This window comes from Halichoerus grypus, chromosome 2 (genome assembly GCF_964656455.1).
Source record: "Halichoerus grypus chromosome 2, mHalGry1.hap1.1, whole genome shotgun sequence".
Taxonomy (NCBI): Eukaryota; Metazoa; Chordata; class Mammalia; order Carnivora; family Phocidae; genus Halichoerus; species Halichoerus grypus.
In genome coordinates this window covers 198,528,610-198,551,670 of record NC_135713.1, presented here as the reverse complement: position 1 = coordinate 198,551,670, position 23,061 = coordinate 198,528,610, and the positions used below count along the sequence as shown (strand labels likewise).

Below are 23,061 nucleotides of genomic sequence, written 5' to 3'. Positions count from 1 at the left end.
AAGCAGGGGGAGTGGGAGAGGGAGAAGCAGGCTTCCCACAGAGCAGGGAGCCCGATGCGGGGCTCAATCCCAGGACCCTGGGACCATGACCTGAGCTGAAGGCAGACGCTTAATGACTGAGCCACCCAGGCGCCCCAGTGATGTTCTTTCTGATTGCTCATATTTCCTCAAAGAAGTGTTCTGGAAGTTCATGAGCTGAGAATATAAGAGTACAGATGATTTGAGGGTAGAGGGGAGAGTTCTGACATACTCATTTCAGAGAGGAAGAACAGTCTAATAAAATTTTCTTTTTGCTTACTGTGATACTCCAAAGACATATATTTTTCTGAACAATATTCTGGATCATCTTTTAAATAAGTGTTAATTTACTGGGTTTTGTTATCAATGTGGAATTTAAAATGTATCTATTCCGGTCTGTTGCCTTAGACCTTTTCAGTGATCTTGATAAGTGTTCTGGCCAGGGTGTGACGAGTTACGACATTTCCATGTCAACTCTGAATGACGTCTTCATGAAACTGGAACAAGGTAAATTCATTGTATAAGTAACAGAAAATCAATTTCCCAATAATCATGTATTTAGTATTTTATAATGCTTTATGCATGATTTACACTAAAGAATGCTAATAATTCCAAATTTGACTGATGTTTGGGAAGGGTTGTATTGTTTTCTAATATCATTACTAGGACTGAACACAGATCCCTTCTTGGAATATAAGAAATTTCTCTGCAAACTATTTGCTTCCTATTTCAGCAGTTTTCTCCTATCCCCAGATGCTCATTGCTTCTTGGATATTCTGAGGATGTGAAAGGCTCTCAACCAAGATCATGAAGTCTGAGCAGATATTTCTTATAAAAATTGCTCTTAGCTTGTTCATGTAGAAAATTTCACTAAGTCTTAATGGAGAAAATGCTAGGATCATCTCCTGTGTATTCTAATGGGTAGTAATAATGAGAAGGACAATCATTTACAGAGCCTCTATCCAGAAATTTTGATCGGTGTGTGGATACAGTGCATTACCTTTCTACAATAACCTTTCGACAATAGGCATTGGCAGCATTCTGCAGAGGAGAAAACTAGACCTAAGAGTAGTTAAGTGATCGGTCCTAAGTCATGCCACTTGTAAGTCATGTATTTGAGAATCAGATATGGGTCTTGTGGCTTCAGAGCCGGTAATTGTTCGCCCACATTTTGAAATTCTTGACAGCTTAATAGCTGACATTTAGGCATCAGTGATTGGCTATTTCTATGGAAAATATTTCTTGAAATCCCTCAGAATATTGTTACATATGGGACCTTCTATGCCTTTTCAAAGGCTAGGCATAATGAGGTCACCCTTTACTGAATTCTTCTTTGGTATGAATTTAGTTATATTTTATCACTGAGTTTATTGAATGTGGACATGATAAATATAATTTGTTTCTTATATTACTTGCCTTGTAACCATTGTAAAACAACTTTTAATGTTATGAAAAAGAGAGAACTGTGATGTCCAAGGATGGCATTAATAATGTGTGTGTGTGTGTGTGTAGATTTTGAACAAGCAGAGATAAGAGACGGAGAGAGCCTACATGAAAAAGAGCCATCTTGCTCTCCTTTCCCTGAAATGCCGAAGGCTGTGAGTGACATGGGCCTCTGGAAAATGCAGATCGGTGCAATGGCACGGCTCCGTTTCTTAAAGTTAAAACGTGGGAAGAAAGAGCTTCTGATCCTGTGAGTATCAGAGAACTGTGGGTTTATTAGTGAGTTTCAAGAGAGGGTTAAACCAGAAGAGAATTTAAAACTAGAGCATAGTACCCAATGTTCTTGCCAGAAAATGGATAGATACATTTCATTTTCACTGACAGTAGGAATGCCTGGATGGTAGCACTTGATTAGCCTTATACACAGGTCTGTTTAGTTTTCATGGTTTGATAGCCTGGTGTTTACATAGCAATGCCTTTTAGTACTGTGTGGGGCGCCGCGGTCTGCTTTCAGAATTTCAGCACCTATAATCATGCCTGGCATAGAGTTGGTACCCAACAAAAATTTGTGAAATATCTGTCAATAAATAAAATTGCTACAGATTCATGTGGTTGTTTTTCTTTATTGGTAGACTCTTGGTATTTGGGATTGCAATGTTCCCTTTGATTGTGGAAAAGATACTTTATGCTCTGTTAATTCAAAAGAGTGATTGGGAATTTACACCTGAACTGTATTTCCTCTCTCTTGGACAACCTCCCGAAGACCTTCGTACCAGCCTATTGATCATCAATAACACAGGTGAAGAGAAGAACAAAATTTTAGTCCAGAAATAAGTTATTTTTATGTAGAGAGGAAAAAACAAATCATAAGAGAAGAAAATGTGTATTTAGACTTCATTTATAGAAAATAGCTGAGGTACAGTGCATATTTGCTCGGATTTTGGAGATGATGGAGATGGTGGGATAAGACAGAAGGAGCATGGGTGAGTCACTATATAACCTGGTTAAAGCAGAACTGCCTATCTACCTGACCGCCCTAAGCCATTATGTGAGAGAGAAATAAACTATATTGACTGAACCACTCTATTTGAGATCTCCTTGTTACAGCAGCCTAAGCTGTTCCATAAATATTATACAAACTGATTGACATGTAAAGAATGCATTTTTATACCCTATGCCCCTCCAATGGGATCTAGGAAGATTCCTTAAGACAATTTAATACCCATACTCTTGTTATCCTAAATTATGGGTAATTGGTTTTGTCTAACTGCTTATTTAACTTTGAGGAAGCTTTTGTTTCTGCCTAAGATGTAAAATATATGTATGTATTCAGCATAGGAGACCTCTCTTGACGAGTACCCCAGCCCATTCTTATATTCATCTACAGTTGTGACTCAGGGTTATAGATTTTCCTCTTTAAACAAAGGTGGTCTTTTAACTTCTGTTTTTCATTCTTTTCAATTTGGGTTTTAGAAAGTAAGTTTTATTCACTCTGCTACCTTAAAATGGAAATTTTTGTGAATTATATATTTTATTTCTAAGATCCAGAAATTTTCAGCCTGTCATTGTCAGCCTATTCATTTTTATTTTTCAGTCTATTATTGTCTCATGTATATATTTTCCTCTCCAGTTACTCTAAGAACAATATGCTTGGATTAACTTATTTATTTTTCTTCTCTGTACTCAGTTGTGAGGTATTTTGTGATTTAAGTTTGGGGCTTCTCTGCCATCTTGTTCCTCTTTTCTCAAAGTATGATGATTCTTGGTAAGATGTTCATCATTGAATCAGGGAATCCCTGTTTGCCTAAGGGAATGTGGGTAACCTTTAAGGTTTCCTACCTTAGGTGACTGTGGAGATGGAGTGTGGATGCATGGAAAGCTTATTTTCTACGTATACGTTCCTTACCCACCTGGTGGGAATGCTGATTCATCTGGGGCTTGGTCCTGTTTTATGATCCCAGAACGCCTTCTATGTGTCCCCAGCATGAACTCCCTTTCAAAGTCCAAATGAGCAAAAAATGAGAGTCCCCTTTTTTTCTTTTCCCATTCCATCCTGTCCTTTTAATTGTCTGGAGTTACTTTAGATCTCGCCCTGCTGTTTTCCCCAAATAGTATCTCTTAAAAAGTAAATCTGAGGACTTGTATGCTGGGGACGACTGCAGCTGCTGCCCGCTCCGTGTGGACCACGGGGAGAGAACTGGGGTCCCTTTGTTCCAGGCGTGGTTAACCAGTTAATGAGCATGGCTGTGGCTTCGGAGCCCACTTTGTCCCCTTGAATTTGTCCACTCTGAGTTTCCATATCCTGGACATTAGTTTTACCTTTGTAGTTGTTTGCTCTTGTGTGCTCTAGGCTGTGGGTTTTCTTAGTTCTTATTTCTCTGTCAAAAAATCTCATCTGCTTTCTCCTTTAGGGGCCTATCAAAAACTTTGATAGTGGCACTCTTTTCATTTCTTACTAAATGTATACATATATTTAGGGAATAGATATGTATATAAAATATATGCATATTTTTTTCTTAAAGATTTATTTATTTTTAAAGATTCTACTTATTTATTTGTCAGAGAGAGAGAGAAAGAGAGCACAAGCAGGGGGAGCTGCAGGCAGAGGGAAAAGGAGAAGCGGGCTCCCCACTGAGCAGAAAGCGGACATGGAGCTCCATCCCAGGACCCTGGGATCATGACCTGAGCCGAAGGCAGATGCTTAACTGACTGAGCCACCCAGGCGCCCCTAGAATTATCTTGTTTTAATGGTCACATACATGTTAACTTGCACTAAACAGAATTATAAAGCTAACTCATCACAGCATAGGATTTGATAAATAAAAGATGGTAAAGTGAGCCAATTTTATTATTGTGATGCCCAAAGACACATGACTTCACATAATATTCTGTAAGTCTTGACTTTAAATTGTGTATGTGGTTTATTTTAAAATTTTGACATATATGTTCTTGCTTTCTATGGCCTTCTGTTATTGATTTCATACTAGAATCAAATATTGAAGATTTTATACAGTCAGTAAAGCATCAAAATATACTTTTGGAAGTAGATGACTTTGCAAACAGAAACGGCACTGATGACCTCTCGTACAACGGAGCTATCATAGTTTCTGGTAAACAAAAGGTATTTTGCATCTTGGTTTTGCTTTCATGAAAAAAAAAAAAGTAATAAAGTGCTACATTTTTAACTGTTTTAAATGGCAGTCAACCCAGCTAGTATATAGCAACTTGATTTAAAAACATTTGGGGTCATTATTGAATACACTGTGAAGTTTAAATAAGCTTTTGTAAAACATTTTCAATCTTAACTTTGGAATTAGATGATTTTTACATTTGAGAGTAGCTAAGTGTAATTGCATTATTCAGATTCAATAAAATATTAGACCTTATAATTACCAACCATGAATTTAAAGAATTTTCTTCGGTGGCTAACTACTCAAAAGTTGTTTTCATATACAGTTGACCCTTGAGCAACACAGGTGTTAGGGGCGCCGAACCCCTGCACAGTTGAAAATCTGCATATAACTTTTAACTCTCTAAAAACTTACCTGCTAAGAGCTTACTGTTGACTGAAAGCCTTACCAATAACTTAAACAGTCGATTAACACATACTCTGTGTGTTATATGGATTGTATACTGTGTTCTTGCAATAAGATAAGCTAGAGAAAAGACAATGTTATTAAAATCATTAGGAAGAGAAAATACATTTACACCACTGTACCATATTTATCAGAAAAAATTCATGTATAAGTTAACAGTGTAGTTCAAAACCATGTTGTTCTCGGGGCAACTGTATTGAGAATATACATTAAATACTATAAAAGTCACATGAAATCTCTGAGAGAGAAGTGTTCTCAGTCTACTGTTAACTTGTTTCAATTTCGGTAAAAGAGTCCAAGGGATAGAGATTGTTCCAGGTACAAGACCATTGAAAATATATCCTAATTGAAAGTAAAACTCTGAGTTTTACTTAAAAGCCAGTGAAAAGCTGGGAGCCCACATGAAATGAACTACCTCATTATTTCTGGCTACAAGGAAATAAAAACCAAAACAAAAGCTTTGTAAGATATGTCATTGAATCCAGTTCCGTCTAAACTAAGTACATGGTAAAAAATGCAGTCTTAATCGGGTGCACATGTGAAACTAATGTAACATTGTCTGTCAACTATACTTCAATTGAAAAACAAAAGTAATCTCTTTGTGCCAACTGCAGGAAACTGCATTGCTTGGCAATTGCTTTGTTACTTATCTAACATACTTATTACCTGAACCAATAGAATATTTAAACCCTACTGAGCCTCTTGATAAATGCATAAACATTTTCATAAATATAAAGAATATAAACATTGTCTTAGAAAACATAAAAATGGCTCATTGGCAGTGTAACCATGAATAGTTTATGCACCCTGTGCTTATCTCCTATCCAGGAGATCAGAGCTCCTTTGCTTGCTCACTATAAACTGACTGTGTCTCCTTATCGGGGCTACTTTTATATTCAGTTATTTGAAATTTCCTCATCAGCAAAATGAGGACAAAATGGTCTAAAATTAGTAATACTAAGAAAAAATCAAATAGCTGGCTCTACAACCAATTTATTATCCCCTTTCACAGATGAGGAACCTGAAGCTCAGAAAGGTCAGTTAACTTGAGGATGATCACACAGAGTGTGGCACTATTGGGATTTTAATATAAAAATTTTTTCTTTGTTCTTTAATGACAGAATTAACATCATTTTATTTGTTTTTGTTTTATTCAAAGGATTACAGATTTTCAGTTGCGTGCAATACCTTGAGACTGCACTGTTTTCCTATTCTTGTGAATATTATTAGCAATGGGCTACTTCGAATGTTTAATTGTACACAAAATATTCGAATTGAGAGAAGCCCATATCCTTTTGTAAGTATTGGATTTACTCATTCTAAACAATTAAGAATTTGGCAAGCAAATGTTTTCCCTCCATAGCTTTTAAATATTCATCATTGACTGTTAATCCTAAAAATGTTTTTGTCCTAACATTTTAAACATTATATCTAACAAAATATGATTTTTCCCCTTGGTTTTATCAAAGAATGCTCATGGGGGGAATACTTTTCAATATTATGTCATAGTCTTCTAGAGAATCTTCTGCAAAGACACAGACTTGATTGCAGAAGTGTATTGGAGAGAGTGTGAGTGCCGCTGTGTGTGTGTGTGTGTGTGTGTGTGTATACACTGAATTGGAAATCAAGAACACTTGTAAAACAGCTTTAGAATCTTGTAAGTCTAATCTAATTTGTTGGTGGACCATTCATTGACTAAATGGGTAGTAGACTGATATGAAGGAGAATTTGCCAGTTCTCGGGCTGTATGTCTTCTGGTTAATTTCTTCACCCACCCCTAGTTGTATGCATTATATGGGTATCTGACGCACATGGGCTGCATCTTCAGGGTTTTTGTCAGCTGGCTACAGCCTGGATTTAGATGGCAGGAAGTAGTAGTGGGAGCCAGGAGAGCAGGAGGATCCTGCAGCCTGGGCTGCAGTCACATTGCTTCCCCCCTTTGTGCCTCCCCTGCTCCCCTGCCCAGAAGTGACAATGTCTTCTTGCTTCATCCTCGTTGGCTTCTCTGATCTTCCCACACATGTAGCCCTTGCATGAGTATTTTCTATTTGAAGTCCTGAAGGTAGTAATGGTTTTCTGGTTAGACCCTGATACTCAAGAGGGATCTCTTAAAGCTGACTCAAACTGTTTTAAACCAGGAGACCGGAAGAGCAGTACATAGGATTAGAAATGGAGCCATCAAAAAGGGAAGCCCATTTTGTGACAAAGGGGTTGAATTCAGTTTTGGCTTTACTGCATTTGTGGTGCTGGGGGGACGAGCAAGAGCAGATGGACAGATTATACTTGAGTGGTCAGCATGGACACACGCACCATTGAGTTGAAGCCCCCACTGACCGTGAGAACTGGGACAGTGCAAGGGTAGGGGAGTCTGAAGGGAACTCTCCAGAAAGTAGAACCAACTGGCAGTAGAAAGACATAGATGTTATCCCCTCTTGGTCCTTTAGTTTCCTCATGTCATTACTTGTTTATTCAGGATCAACTAAAGTTTGGTCCCAGTAACTCTCTTAGGCATCCCGAGTCGCGCACACCTTTCTTTTCTCAGCCATTTTTATGAAGACAGTAATGGATTTTTGTACCTGGTGAAACATTCAAATTGATCCTTGTAGCCTCTAAAGCCTTAAGTAAAGCTTGAGAACTGCAGAATTATTTTGAGACAGGCTACTGCACTGCTGGACTGTGATTCTATTCAAGAGGCAGTCCTGTACCTAAGCATGGGCCCAGCCTCAGGCAGACACGGATTTGGGGATGGTGATTCAAAGTTGTCTCCTTCCCCACAAGCTTGGTGGCATCAAGTTTTCTTTTTAGCTCTTTTGCTTCCAAACACATCCAGCCAGCTGCTGATGGCTTTACATATCTATAACAAGATTAGCTGAGAAAGACATGCTGCTCAGGCCTGAGTGATCTGTTTCTCCAGGATCATAAGTCCCAAATTACTATTTTTTGCACTGTGGCAAAAACATATGACATAAAATTCACCATCTTGACCATTTTTAAGTGTACAGTTCAATAGTGTCAAGCATATTCACATTATTGTGAAACAGATCTCTTAAATTTTTTCATCTTGCAGAACTAAAACCTCATTGTCCCTTTTCCCCCAGCTCCTGGCAATCACCATCCTACTTTCTGTTTCTGTTAATTTAACTACTTTTGATACCTCATATAAGGACAGTCATATAGTATTTGGTTTTTTGTGACTGGCTTATTTCCCTTAGAATAATGTCCTTGAAATTCATCCATGTTGCAACATGTAACAGGATTTCCTTCCTTCTAGAGGCTGAATAATATTCCACTGTATGTATATACCATGCTTTGTTTACCCCTTTATCTGTTGGTGGACATTTGGATTGCTTCCACCTCTTGGCTATTATGAGTAGTGCTTCTATGAACATGTGGGAAGATATCTTTTTGAGACTCTGCTTTCAATTCTTTTCAATATATACCCTGAAGTGGGTCATAAGTTATATTTTACTTCTTTTTTTTTTTCTAGGAGTTGAAGCCATATGTTAAATGATCAGAAATCATTTCCTTTCCCACATTCATGCATAGATGTTGCTGAATTAAGGCGTACACTTTTATTTTTATTTTTCAGTACTTCAAAAAGTGTATTTTAATGATAATTAGTATTTGTTTAATTTTTTAATTTCAATTTTAATTTTTTTATTAGTTTTAGAGGTAGAATTTAGTGATTCATCAGTGGCATATAACACCCAGTGCTCATTACATCAAGTGCCCTCCTTAATATCCATCACCTCATTACCCTCCTCCCCCATCCACCTCCTCTCCAGCAACCCTCAGTTTGTTTCCTTTAGTTAAGAGTCTCTTATGATTTGCCTCCCTCTCTGTTTTCCTCTTATTTATTTTTCCTTCCCTTTCCCTATGTTCATCTGTTTTGTTTCTTAAATTCCACACATGAGTGAAATCATATGGTATTTGTTTTTCTCTGACTGATTTATTTCGCTTAGCATAATACCCCCTAGTTTCACCCACATTGTGGCAAATGGCAAGATTTCATTCTTTCTGATGGCTGTGTAATATTCCATTGTTTACCATATATACCACATCTTCTTTATCCATTCATCTGTTGATGGACATCTGGGCTCTTTCCATAGTTTGGCTATTGTGGACATTGCTGCTATAAACCCTGGGGTGCGTGTACCTCTTTTAATCACTATGTTTGTATCCTTTGGATAAACACCTAGTAGTGCAATTGCTGGGTCGTAGGGCAGCTCTATTTTTAACTTTTTGAGGAACCTACTGTTTTCCAGAGTGGCTGCACCAGTTTGCATTCCCACCAACAGTGTAGGAGGGTTCCCCTTTCTCCACATCCTCACCAACATCTGTTGTGTCCTTAGTTGTTAATTTTAGCCATGCTGACTGGTGTGAGGTGGTATCTTGTTGTGGTTTTAATTTGTATTTCCCTGATGCCAAGTGATGTTGAGCATTTTTTCATGTGTCTGTTATAAGAAGAATTAATACCTATTCTTCTGAAACTGTTTCAAAAACTGGAAATGGAAGGAAAACTTCCAAATTCTTTCTATGAGGCCAGCATTATCTTGATCCCCAACCAGACAAAGACCCCACCCAAAAGGAGAATTACAGACCAATATCCCTGATGAACATGGATGCAAAAATTCTCACCAAGATACTAGCTAATAGGATTGAACAGTACATTAAAAGGATTATTCACCACAATCACGTGGGATTTATTCCTGGGCGGCAGGGGTGGCTCGACATGCTCAAATCAGTCAGTGTGAAAACACCACATTAGTATTTGTTTCATTTTTTAAAATATTCACAAGTTTAAAGTACCTTTTATATTTGCAGAATTATATGTTCTTCTGGACTGGACTGCCGGAAGGTTCCATGTTCTTGTTTTGGGTTGTGTGTAGCATTTCACCTTACATCTCCATGAGCAGTATCAGCGATTACAAAGTAAGAGAAGGGGGAAGAAAAGAGAACTTCAAGGACTCCAGTAATTGTGATTTAAATGCTATGTGTTCAAAATGTTTTCCTGTGAGAAAGACATAGAAGCATATGTCTAATTTAGATAGTGTAGTTAAGCATTATTTCTATCAAGTCAGAAACTTTACTTCTAAAAACACAAAATATTTTTTACTTCAAAACTGCGGGAAACATGCAGTAATTTTACAGGGATTCAAATTAATCTAAACTTGTAAAGGGGACTATTATACAACTTTTGACGACATTATTTCCCAGTGAAAAGGAAGAAATCATTGATATTTAAATTGAGGACCGGATGTAAGACTTAAATCCCCTTTCTACTGTGGCAAATAAAATTTTTGGTTATATTTGTACTTGATCATGTCTGTTATCCAAGGCAAAACAGTTAAATCAGATTTAGATAAGTCATCCTTCACTATTCTGAGCCAGTAACCCCCATAACATATTTGGATAATGGATAATTTTATTGTCCTTCAGGTCACAGAATAATATCTCTTTTGAAGGAAGTTTATGCCTTGATTATTATGAGGTCTGCTTTTCTATTCATTATGCGTGAGTTAAAGTGATGTGGGGAATCAAACGTATAAAATAAAACAATACTCATTTTCACAATGGCCATCGTTATGGAATTGGCTCTTTAGACCTCAGATTCCAAATAATATATATATATATATAAAATTATTAGAAGAATATTAGAAGAATATATATTCTTCGAATATTAGAAGAATATTAGAAGAATATATATATATATATATATATATAAAATTATTAGAAGATTTAAAATGATTTTATTATATTTATCTTAAAATCTCTCCCAATGGTGTTTGTTTTGGATTTGGATTTCAATTGAATCTATGTATATCCTGTGTTTTCTCATCAGAAGAGAGCTAAGTCCCAGCTATGGATTTCAGGCCTCTACCCTTCTGCCTACTGGTGTGGGCAGGCGCTGGTGGATATTAGCGTCTTCATTCTTCTTCTCCTTTCAATGTATTTAATTTTTTACATAGCCAACATAGCGGAGATTTATATCACAAGTCGAATTGTGTTTGGTTTGGTAAGTAACACATTATATAGACAGTATCTTATAAAGTAATTCATGATAAATTATAACATTTGATATTTCCTATAAGCAAGACATTTTCATATTTTGTCATAAACTAAAACAAAAAAAGTTCAAAGTGCATGTGCAATAAGATTTTTTTTAAAAGATTTTTATTTATTTATTTGAGAGAGAGAGAGAAAGAGAGCACGAGCAGGGGGAGGGGCAGAGAGAGAGGGCGAGGCAGACTCCCCGCTGAGCAGGGAGCCTGATGCCAGGACCCTGAGATCATAACCTGAGCCAAAGTCAGACGCTTAACTGAGTGAGCCAGCCAGGCACCCCTGAAATAAGATATTTAAAAATATTTGTAATTTAATTTTTCCTTCCGTTAATACTTCAGTGTTTGACTTTGATTATTTGTATTATTTTCAGGTTGTATTTGGGCTTGGTTATGCAACTTCACTTGTCTTCTTGACATATGTGATATCATTTATTTTTCGCAAGTGGAAAAAAAATAGTGGCCTTTGGTCATTTTGCTTCTATATTGTAAGTACATATACAAACATATAAAGAGAGAGATGAGTAACTTTCAATGTAACATTAAATATAATCACCTTTGCCTTGAGAAATGTTACAGTATAATACACATTTATAATTTCTAATTATTTTCCCTTTTTCTTTTACATGTATATCTATTTCAGTGTCCTTGTCTATTGCATTTTTATACCACTGAAAAGCTACATATTTATGGAATATTGAAATGAAGGCAGACGCTTAACGACTGAGCCACGCAGGCGCCCCCATAATTCATCTAATTTTATAGAGGGGGAAAAAATTCAGGAGCTTGTTTAAGGCCACGTAAAAATCAGTGATGACTCAAGAATAAAATTGAGGTCTCAGACCTTATGTCATTCCTGATGTCAAAAAAATATGAGGTAGTAGGATGGTTGACAATACTATTTTAAAGTTTATGTTGATCAACATCTTGATTTGAGTGGGCTGAATTATACATCTTCACAGAGACCTCAAGCAGTTTGCAGTAATTTTATGCCTGATACAAAGAACTTATAGTTTCATTTAAAATATGTGTTGAGGATATGTACTGTGATAATTGACCTTTCATCATGCAATTTGTATCAGTTTAAACTATGCTAGTCTTAGGATTCACAAATCATATATAAAAATGTATCAGATGATGGTAAGTGCAGTTGCACTTTTATGATCTTGGGTAAATTTGTAAGGAAAGTATACTAAAGTCCCCTCATCACTGAGTGAAGCCACACTCAGCTGTTAATTTGTTTCTGGAGTCCAGTGGACTCTCCTAGCCCACGGGGTGTGGTCCTTCGTGGGTATCTCAGGCCCTTGTCTAATACGGAAGTACCTTTCAGCCTATGGTGGGGTATGGTAGTGCATCTTAGCACGCTGAGTGATAGCATGTTTCCTTTGTGCAGATTGCAATCCTCTCTTGTTCCAGTGGATGAGAAAGAAGGAAAAAACAATTCACAAAAGAAACTTGGAGGCTTGGTAGAATAAAAGAAGTTAGCTAAGTGGACCAATAGACTTGTAGTTATCAAAAATAAGGAGCTGGGAGAAAAATTAGGCACATGTGATGTCACGGAAACCAAGAGGAGAGATGTAACGTAAATGTGGATAATCACGTGATACCTTTGCAGAGAAATCGTGGTGGTTCCAAAATGAGAAAAATTTTTTGGATTTGCCATCTAAAATGCTTATTGTGTTCTTACTGAACACTTGATTACAAGTTACTGGTTTTATTCACAATCGTTTTTTATTTGTAGATTATACGTTTCCCCCAAACTGTAAGTTCACTTAGTAGTCACACAACATTCCCCTGCATAACAATCCCACAAAACAGTATAGTCTTCTAACCTAAAGATTTAGGAATCACACACACATAGGGTTTTGAGTTCCAACTTTGTCACTCACTAACTGTCTGGTCTTGAGGATGTTATTTGTTTCTCTGAACCCTCAATTTCCCATATGGAAGGAAGGGATAGTAAGAATGACCACATTATGGAGTTGTTGTGGGGATTAAAGCAAACAGCGCATGCTAAATTCTTAATGCCTGGTGTTTTGTGTAATATTCAGTGAATTTAGTAGTTACAATTCTTAGTGTTTTTATTATAATTCATACATTAATAAGATCAAGCAAAAGTTCAATACAGTGCTCAACACACACTTGTTGACTGATAAACTGATCCTTAAAACAGAACAATGAAAAATTATCTTTATCCCCCATCCCACATTTACCAGTATTTTAAAAGAAAATAAGTCCATTGCAATCAAAATGCACAGTCTCAATAAAATTATTTGTTTGGAATGGGGAAGAAATGGAGCAGGGATGACATTTAGGAAGCTTTAGTCTAAGTGGGAGGCAGTATGGACTTTTTAAAATAACCACCTGTCTAGCTTTCCATCCTATACAGGTTTTTACACCTTCACAATATTGTTACCTTAGTAATAAAAAGGTAAATTTCTCTCTTTATCTTATTGTCTTAGATTAACTTAATGCACTGTCAGAAAGTCTACCTGGTCACTTTAACATTCACCTTAATCTCCAGATTTTTATCTAAAATTTTTCTGTTGGGTAGCTAAAGGTCACATTTATTCTCATTAACAAAAACCCCTCACTTCCCTTATTCCTCTGAAAGTGGTGAATCTGTATGTGGGAAAATTCTGATGTATATGATGAGAACACCTACATCTTAAATATTTTCCCTAATATCAGTCAACTGCATATGTCTGACATGCAATATATTTTAACTTGCCTTGTAGGCCTCAATCATCATGTTTGACATTGTGCTGATTCACTTCACCTTGCCTACCTTGATTTCTACCATGGTTTTAGTTCCGTCAACCACCATGGGTGGGTTTCTAGCTTTTTTGGCTCAGGTAAGAAATATTACCGACGGTGTCATTAATTTTGAATACGTAGCCTATTAAAGTGCTTTGCCCCAAATCTATAAAGATAGAATGCAGGCTAGTGGTTTCCTGGGGTTGGAGTGGGAATGGGGATTGACCACAAATGCATATGAGGTATGTCTTTGGGGTGATGGAGATGTTATTAAGTTGAATTATGGTGATGCTCTCCCAACTCTGTAAATTTACTAAAAATCTTTGAATTGTATGCTTAAAATGAGTGAATTTTATGGCATGAAAAATTAACCTCAATAAAGCTGTTTAAAAAGCTTTACCATATGCTCTATGCAAAACATAAGCATTGTCAAATGCTATTCAAAACTAATGCCAGGTTGAAAAATGTTGCCTAGTTTAATGCGTATTCATTATCCATTGCGAGGATAAAATCATATACAATGCCATTTATTTGTTCACAAATATATATTAAACAGTATTCTGTGTCAGTCACTGTGCTGGTCATTGGTGACACCTGATGAACAAGATAGCACAGTCCATCCTTCCACAGAGCTTGGTGGAGATGAAGACCTCAAGTCAATGCAAAAGGGCCTAAAGGATCCAAAGAAGAAGGGCAGAGTGCCAAGGGCAAGGTCCAAAGCATATCTGACACAATCTAGAGAGAGAATTCTTGGGGGAGGGGGGAAGCAATGCTGTTAAACAGAATCCTGAAGAATGAGCCAGAATTAATTAGCAGGAGAGTGGGGCAGAAGGTAAGCATGTTCTCTGGAGAGAAGCGATGGCACTGAAGCAGGGGAGACCAGGAGGCATTAAAGAAGGTTGGATTCAAATGGAAAGACATGTACGATGGGATGAGCCCAAGAGCTCAGCCAGGAACATACTCTTTAGAGCCCCGCATCATCCTGGATGATACTTCAAAGAAAGTAGAAAAAGCTGCCCTAATCATTTGTGTTCTTGGGAACCTGCGAAAGCCTTCTGTGTCTGCAAAAGCACTTTTCCATTAATTGAGCAACACTTAGAATTCGCAACTGGAAATTCATTCCTTTGCTTAAAGCATTTCTCTCCTAAGATATAAGCAGACCTACAAAGTGAACTACATTAACCTAGATCTGTCATACATTGTTTAGGAGGAATGAGCTACTTTCTGAATGCAATGATTGATGAAGAAAGAATAACATGATGGGACGAATTATTTTGGTGGGCAAGTCACCACCTGGGTAGGAAGGGGCCCTGAAAAGGCTCTTGAGGGGCATTTAGGACAAATATTGTCAACCCCTATTATTTGTCACAATGCAGGCTCCTCCCTCTGCTCTGCTTTCAGTAGACTTGAGGCAAACCTTAAACCAAAACATTAAAGAAAAAAATTGGAAAAGAAGAACAGACATAGGTTACCTGTTCACCAAGAGACAGCGTTGAGTGGGGGTCCCCTTTCTTTTCTGCAGGGAATTGCCTGTCACCAGTGCACACAGGGGAATCACACTTAATGAAGGAAATATGTAACATGTGGAATTCCATATTATCTAAATGCAAATCATAAAGCTGATGAACTTGCACTTAGCTGTTTTTCTTTTTGTCTTTGCAGAGAGCTTACGAGCACCAACCAAAATACCCAGAACACAGATATGACCCAAGCGGAGTTGATCTTCTAGTATGCCTAATAGTAAGAAGGCCTTTCTACCTCTCCACCTATTTTTTTTTATAGTTAGCATTTATTATCATAACTATTTGGTTTGTCTGATGTGTGCCAACTTTGAAAGCACTTTTAATACAGTGTCAGAATAAGACTCAGAATAAGACAATTCAGACAGGATTCCAAATCACGAGTTACTTTTTACGAGCGCGTGTGGACTGTGTAGGTCCAGAGTGTAATATAAAATTAATTTTTCATGTTTATTTATCCTGTTTATTGCCACCTCCAAATTTGAGAGAGCTTGTAAGAAATATAGGTGCAATATAACTGAAATCCTTTGAATTAAAGATAAAAAGGGCACAGATGAGTAATAAAAATGAAAGGGAAAAATGATTATATTGGTATATTTAGGCTGAAGAAAGCTACTGGCTCTGAATACAATGTGTCTCTACTTTTCTAGGCATAGGAGCAAATATGGACAGAAGTGCCTGCCCCTGTGGCATTTATATTGTGGTGGAAGGAGACCGATAATAAACTAAATAGATAATATATATTGTGTGAGATGGGCAGTCAGGAAAAGCCTGATTGAGAAGTAAAGATCTGAGGGAGGCAAGGAGGCAAGCTACAGGGATAGCTTGGGGAAGAACATTCTAGGAGGAGGGGCACAAGTGATGCTGGCTTGTTCCAGGGTCAGCCAGGAGGCCAGTGTGGTGGTGGCCGAGGGACCAAGGGGAGAGCGGTACAAGAGGAGGTCATGGAAGTCACAGGGTCAAGTGCAGGGTGGACGGAGGGGGCTACACAGAGCAGTCTCGGCCACTATAAGGACTTTAACTTTTCTTTGAGTAACCGAGGAGTCACTGGGGGGTTTTAAGCAAAGCAATATGATCAGACTTATTTTTTAAAAGAGTACTTCTAGTGACTGTATTGAGAATAGGTGTTTGGGGCACAGGGAGAAGAGGAAGGAGACCAGGTAACAAAGTGTTGCAATATTATAATGGGAAATTATGATGGCCTGGACCTGGGCGGGAGCAGCACAGGCAGGGACGAGAAGTTGGGTTCTGGGTAATTTTGAAGGTAGAGCAGATAGAATTTGTTGACAGATAGGATGTGGATTGTGAGAAGAAAGGAGAGAGGTGCCACTAAGCTGGATTGTCATTGTACAGCTGGATTTCTCCCCTGATTTGTAAAAATGTTTCCCATGTATTTTACTCGAAGACAAAGGCCACCAATTTAATTCAGATGTTTAAGTAATATTTGTGAACTTATGCCTATATATAACTGTTTTTCTTTGCTCCTAGCCTTACTTGCAGGCTTTGATATTTGTTTGTATCCTAAGATGCATGGAAACAAAATGTGGAAAGAAAATAATGCGAAAGGATCCTGTTTTCAGGTTGGGATAAAACTTAATTTCGAACTTAATATCATATTTTAACGTTCCTCCGTAGTGGGCTGCACTACTGACCTGTTCATGTGGGTTGATATTTACGACGTAAGCAGCATGCTGATTTTCACGATGGTCCGTGGATTGCTGCGGGCTGACTGCCTGGAAATAGGACTCTCAGTCAGAGTTCTACCACGAGCCAGTGGAGAGAGGTTTTCAGTCCCACAGAAATTTAATGAATACCCAAATATGCCATTTTCCCACCTAAGATGCTCACACATCCTTGAACAGAGGAGATAGGACGGAAGTGGTTGAGCAACGTACCATAGTTCAGAGTGTTCCATAACGTGGACATTATACAAGGGCTGCCGGAGGGGCGAACAGTAAAAGATGCTGAGGGCAAATGTCTGTGTGATTAAGATGGGCTCAGAGTCAAGAGACAAAATGTAGGTGACCTGATTTTTAAAGAAGCAGCAGTAGTTGCCAGGACATTTGTAAGGGTCAAAGAGTCTAACTGGAAGAATGACAATAATGAGCAGGGGATCCTGGCGACGGGGATGGGAATTCTTGGTAAAAGCAGAAGCAGTATTCGCAGGGCCATTATCATCACCAGCATATGGAGAGAAAGGATGGTAAAACCACAGAGAAGCTGATTTGGGGGACATCCTGACTAACGAAAAAACCCTATGTCCTACATTTCATTTTCTCCACAGAATTTGCCCCCAAAGTAGAGGTGCTCGACCTAATCCCGAAGAACCTGTTGATGAGGATGAAGATGTTAAAGCAGAAAGGCAAAGAGTAGCAGCTGCCCTGACCACTTCACACACAGACGAGGTAGAAAAGCAAGTGACACGGGCACCAGGGGGCTCAGTCTGTTGGGCGTCTGCCTTTGGCTCAGGTCATGATCCTGGAGTCCTGGGGTCGAGCCCCGTGTCGGGCCCACTGCTCGGCGGAGAGCCTGCTTCTCCCTCTCCTGCTCCCCCCGCTTGTGCTCTCTCTTTCTCTCTCTCTCACTCACTCTCTCTCAAATGAATAAAAATACAAAAAGGAAGAAAGAAAGGAAAGCAAGTGACAAAGTGGATGTTAATGGACCTATATTCAAGAACTATCAAGAAGAGAGGTCGATATGCTGGTTTTCATTTCGAAAGTTTGGAACTTGGTGTATTTTCATAATTCTTAAATATGGAGGCACTTCTTTGAAGTATCCTGGAAGCTCAAAGGAACACACTGAACATAATGGTTTTATTGTTCTTTAGAGGAAAATGGGCTTTGATAAGTAGAGCTGTAATTTCAAAACCAAAAATTTCATGAGTTGGAGAATTTATGTGAGATTTGTTATAAAATGCTGAACAGGGATTAAGATTTGAAGGGTTATTCTTTTGTCTGACTTAGATGTTGTGATGTGCCCATGAGCCTAGACCTTTCTGGGAAGGCAAAGAGCCAGTTTCCATGAAGCTGCACTGTTTTATTTTTCTTTTTTAAGATTTTATATATTTATTTGCAAGAGCAAGAGAGAGTGAGTGAGCACAAGCAGGGGGTAGGGACAGAGGCAGAGGGAGAAACAGACTCCCCACTGAGCAGAGAGCCCGATGTCGGGCTCCATCCCAGGACCCCGGGATCATGACCTGAGCCGAAGGCAGATGCTTAACCGACTGAGCCACCCAGGCTCCCCTATACTGTTTTATTTTATTTTATTTATTTATTTATTTGACAGAGAGACAGAGAGAGAGCACAAGTAGGCAGAGCAGCAGGCAGAGGGAGAGGGAGAAGTAGGTTCTCCACTGAGCAGGGAGGCTGACGCAGGGCTTGATCCCATGACCCTGGGATCAAGACCTGAGCCGAAAGCAGCCACTTAACTGACTGAGCCACCCAGGTGCCCCATACTGTTTTATTTTAGAAGATAGATTTAAGAGACTTAGAGATATTGTTGACATCAATGAATGCAGGTTACATTTGAAACAAGCAATATAGATTACTGTCAGTTTAACATATACTTTGTTTTGGAGCACCTGGGTGGCTCAGTCCATTAAGCATCTGAGTCTTGATTTTGGCTCAGGTCATGATCTCAGGGTGGTGGGATCAAGCCCCGTGTGGGCTCTAAGCTCAGCAGGGAGTCTACTTCAGATTCTCCCTCTCCCTCTGCCCCTCCCAGCGTGCTCTCTCTCTCTGTCTCAAAATAAATGAATAAATCTTTTCTAAAAATTTAAAAAATGAAAATAAAATATACTTCGTTTTATGACATAGAGTAAGAAAATTTCCAGTAATGAGAACATAGGAACATAAAGTCCCTGAAGGTTAAGAGGAAAATCACACTGTCCTCTATTCCAGAAGCCTGTCATAATCGCTAGCTGTCTACACAAGGAGTATGCAGGTCAGAAAAAAAGTTGCTTCTCAAAGAGGAAGAAGAAAATAGCAGCAAGAAATATCTCCTTCTGTGTTAAAAAAGGTTTGGAAGAATCACTTAATTTTATTCACCATTATTTCGGAAATACCCACTGAACGTCTCTGAAACAGGCACCATTGTACTTGCTGAAGCATGCATGCATGCATTCATTCACCCTCTATTTCTTGAGCATGCCAGGGACTGCTTTGTGTTCTGGAATATAATCATGAAAGAAATAGAAAAGTCCCTGTCCTCATGGATTTTACATCCTCAGAGAGGGTCAAAAACCAAAAATAACTTATCAAGAAAAGTGTCAGGTTGTCACAGAAGCAAGTTCTGTGTGGGGCATTCAAATGTGGGGAATGACATGAGTGACTTGGGGCTGCATTCACTTAGGGTTTGGGAAAACCTTTCGGGAGCAGTGACATTTAAGACAAGACCCGAGTGATGAGAAAGGTGTCCATCTGTGTGAGCACGCAGAGCTAAGGACACCCAGACAGAGAGAAGAGAAAGGGCAGGAACTCAGAGCTGGGGCTGCCTTTGGAATGATCGAGGCATGAAGAGGCAGTGGGTGCACCTACAGGTGGAAGGGAGGAAGTCCCAAGAGGGGAGCAGGGCCAGATTGGTCCCACTTTGTGAAATACAGCAAAGGGTTTAGATTTTTATACCAAATTAGTGGAATGCCACCAGAGGGTTTTTAGCTAGCTTTTTGTTACCGTTTTAAGTTTTGAATAAATTGACACATTGGCTATTGTTTGTAAATTTGGGTGGCAGACAAGAGGCTAAGTTTATATCAGTTCAGATGAAAGATGATGGTGGCTTGGATGCAGGTGGGGGAATTTGGGATGGAGAAAATGTCCCTGACTTCCCAAGTTTAGGAATCACTTAAACATGTACTCAGCACATCAGCCACCTGCTACCAAAAAGAATCTGGCTCATTTTTAACTGAAAAAGTAATCTGGAAAACAAAGGATTTATTGACATCAAATCCATAAGCTTTTCACTAATATTTCATATAATTATGGGAGTTAGAGAACATGGTTTGGTGAAATGGATTACATATATGTTAAAAATTTCAAAATAGTACTGAGGGGTGTACATATCTCAAAAGGTTTGAAGAAACAGGTTTTGGTAATTCATTTCCCAGACTGATAATCAGTGATTCTCTTTCAGGTGAAATTTTGGGATTGCTAGGACCCAACGGTGCTGGTAAAAGCTCATCTATTAGAATGATTTCTGGGATCACGAAGCCAACAGCTGGAGAGGTAGTAAGAAATGACACAATGATTTTCATTCCCAAAATAGACATTTCATGATAAATATAGGTTATATCTTTGTAAAACTCTACTTTTAGTAATTTAAATAGTTTTCTTTTTTACTATTTATTTAATTTCTTTTTTAATTTTATTATGTTAGTCACCATACAATACATCATTAGTTTTTGATGTGGTGATCCACAATAACATTGTTTTCGTATAACACCCAGTGCTCCATGCAGTACGTGCCCTCCTTAATACCCATCACCAGGCTAAACAATCCCCCCTCTCCCCTCCCCTCTAAAACTCTGTTTGTTTCTCAGAGTCCATAGTCTCTCATGGTTCATCTCTCCCTCCAATCCCCCCCCTATTTTTCCCTTCCTTCTCCTAGTGTCCTCCATGCTATTCCTTATGTTCCACAAATAAGTGAAACCATATGATAATTGACTTTCTCTGCTTGACTTATTTCACTTAGCGTAATCTCCTCCAGTCCCATCCATGTTGATGTAAAAGTTGGGTATTCATCCTTTCTGATGGCTGAGTAATATTCCATTGCATATATGGACCACATCTTTATCCATTCATCTGTTGAAGGGCATCTCGGCTCTTTCTGCAGTTTGGCTATTGCGGATATTGCTGCTATGAACATTGGGGTGCATATGGCCCTTCTTTTCACTACATCTGTGTCTTTGGGGTAAATACCCAGTAGTGCAATTGCTGGGTCATAGGGTAGCTCGATTTTTGAATTTTTGAGGAACCTCCGCACTGTTTTCCAAAATGGCTGTACCAACTTGCATTCCCACCAACAGTGTAAGAGGGTTCCCTTTCTCCACAACCTCTCCAACATTTGTTGTTTCTTTCCCTGTCCGTTTTTGCCATTCTAACTGGTGTAAGGTGGTATCTCAATGTGGTTTTGATTTGAATTTCCCTGATGGCTAATGATGATGAACATTTTTTTCATGTGTCTGTTAGCCATTTGTATGTCTTCTTCAGAGAAGTGTCTTTTCATATCTTCTGCCCACTTTTTGACTTGATTATTTGTTTTTTGGGTGTTGAGTTTGAGAAGTTCTTTATAGATCTTGGATACCAGCCCTTTATCTGTAGTGTCATTTGCAAATATCTTCTCCCATTCTGTGGGTTGCCTCTTTGTTTTGTTGACGGTTTCCTTTGCTGTGCAAAAGCTTTTTATCTTGATGAAGTCCCAAAAGTTCATTTTTGCTTTTGTTTCACTAGTCTTTGGAGATGTATCTTGAAAGAAGTTGCTGTGGGTGATGTCAAAGAGGTTCCTGCCTATGTTCTCCTCTAGGATTTTGATGGATTCCTGTCTCACATTGAGGTCTTTCATCCACTTTGAGTTTATCTTTGTGAATGGTGTTAGAGAATGGTCGAGTTTCAATCTTCTGCATGTGGCTGTCCAATTTTCCCAGCACCATTTATTGAAGAGACTGTCTTTTTTCCATTGCATGTTTTTTCCTGCTTTGTGAAAGATTATTTGACCATAGAGTTGAGGGTCCATATCTGGGTTCTCTGTTCTGTTCCATTGGTCTATATGTCTGTTTTTGTGCCAGTACCATGCTGTCTTGGTGATCACAGCTTTGTAATATAGCTTGAAACCGGGCAACGTGATGCCCCCAGCTTTTAGTAATTTAAATAGTTTTCTTTTTCAACATTTCCTTGGCGATTTGGGGTCTTTTGATCCCATACAAATTTTAGGATTGTTTGTTCCAGCACTTTGAAAAATGTCATTGGAATTTTGATTGGGATGGCGTTGAAGGCATAGATTGCTCTGGATAGCATAGACATTTTAACAATGTTTATTCTTCCGATCCATGAGCATGGAATATTTTTCCATCTTTTTGTGTCTTCTTCAATTTCTTTCATGAGTGTTTTGTAGTTCCTAGAGTATAGATCCTTTACCTCTTTGGTTAGGTTTATTCCGAGGTATCTTATGGTTTTTGGTGCTGTTGTAAATGGAATCGTTTCTCTAATTTCTCTTTCTACAGTTGCGTTGTTAGTGTATAAGAAAGCAACTGATTTCTGTGCATTGATTTTGTATCCTGCCGCATTACTGAATTGCTGTATGAGTTCTAGTAATTTGGGGGTGGAGTTTTTGGGTTTTCCACATAAAGTATCATGTCGTCTGTGAAAAGAGAGAGTTTGACTTCTTCTTTGCCAATTTGAATACCTTTTATTTCTTTTTGTTGTCTGATTGCTGTGGCTAGGACTTCTAGTACTATGTTGAACAATAGTGGTAAGAGTGGGCATCCTTGACGTGTTCCTGATCTTACGGGAAAGGCTCTCAGCTTTTCCCCATTGAGGATGATATTCGCTGTAGGTTTTTCATAGATGGATTTTATGAACTTGAGGAATGTTCCCTCTATCCCTATACTCTGAAGAGTTTTAATCAGGAAAGGATGTTGTATTTTGTCAAATGCTTTTTCTGCAACAATTGAGAGGA

General features: G+C 38.4%; 1 protein-coding gene across 1 annotated transcript in view; it reads left to right on the top strand.

Annotated features, from left to right (window-relative positions):
• Positions 1-23,061, top strand: part of ABCA6 (ATP binding cassette subfamily A member 6) — a 64,313-nt gene that overhangs the window by 28,922 nt on the left and 12,330 nt on the right. The window contains exons 18-31 of the mRNA XM_078066010.1: positions 427-525; positions 1,531-1,711; positions 2,094-2,260; positions 4,449-4,582; positions 6,217-6,354; positions 9,882-9,989; positions 10,900-11,073; positions 11,491-11,604; positions 13,855-13,971; positions 15,536-15,613; positions 16,882-16,973; positions 17,678-17,798; positions 19,293-19,410; positions 20,521-20,612. Coding sequence (XP_077922136.1) covers positions 427-525; positions 1,531-1,711; positions 2,094-2,260; positions 4,449-4,582; positions 6,217-6,354; positions 9,882-9,989; positions 10,900-11,073; positions 11,491-11,604; positions 13,855-13,971; positions 15,536-15,613; positions 16,882-16,973; positions 17,678-17,798; positions 19,293-19,410; positions 20,521-20,612 — 1,733 coding nt within the window. The remainder of the gene's footprint in view (positions 1-426; positions 526-1,530; positions 1,712-2,093; positions 2,261-4,448; positions 4,583-6,216; positions 6,355-9,881; positions 9,990-10,899; positions 11,074-11,490; positions 11,605-13,854; positions 13,972-15,535; positions 15,614-16,881; positions 16,974-17,677; positions 17,799-19,292; positions 19,411-20,520; positions 20,613-23,061) is intronic.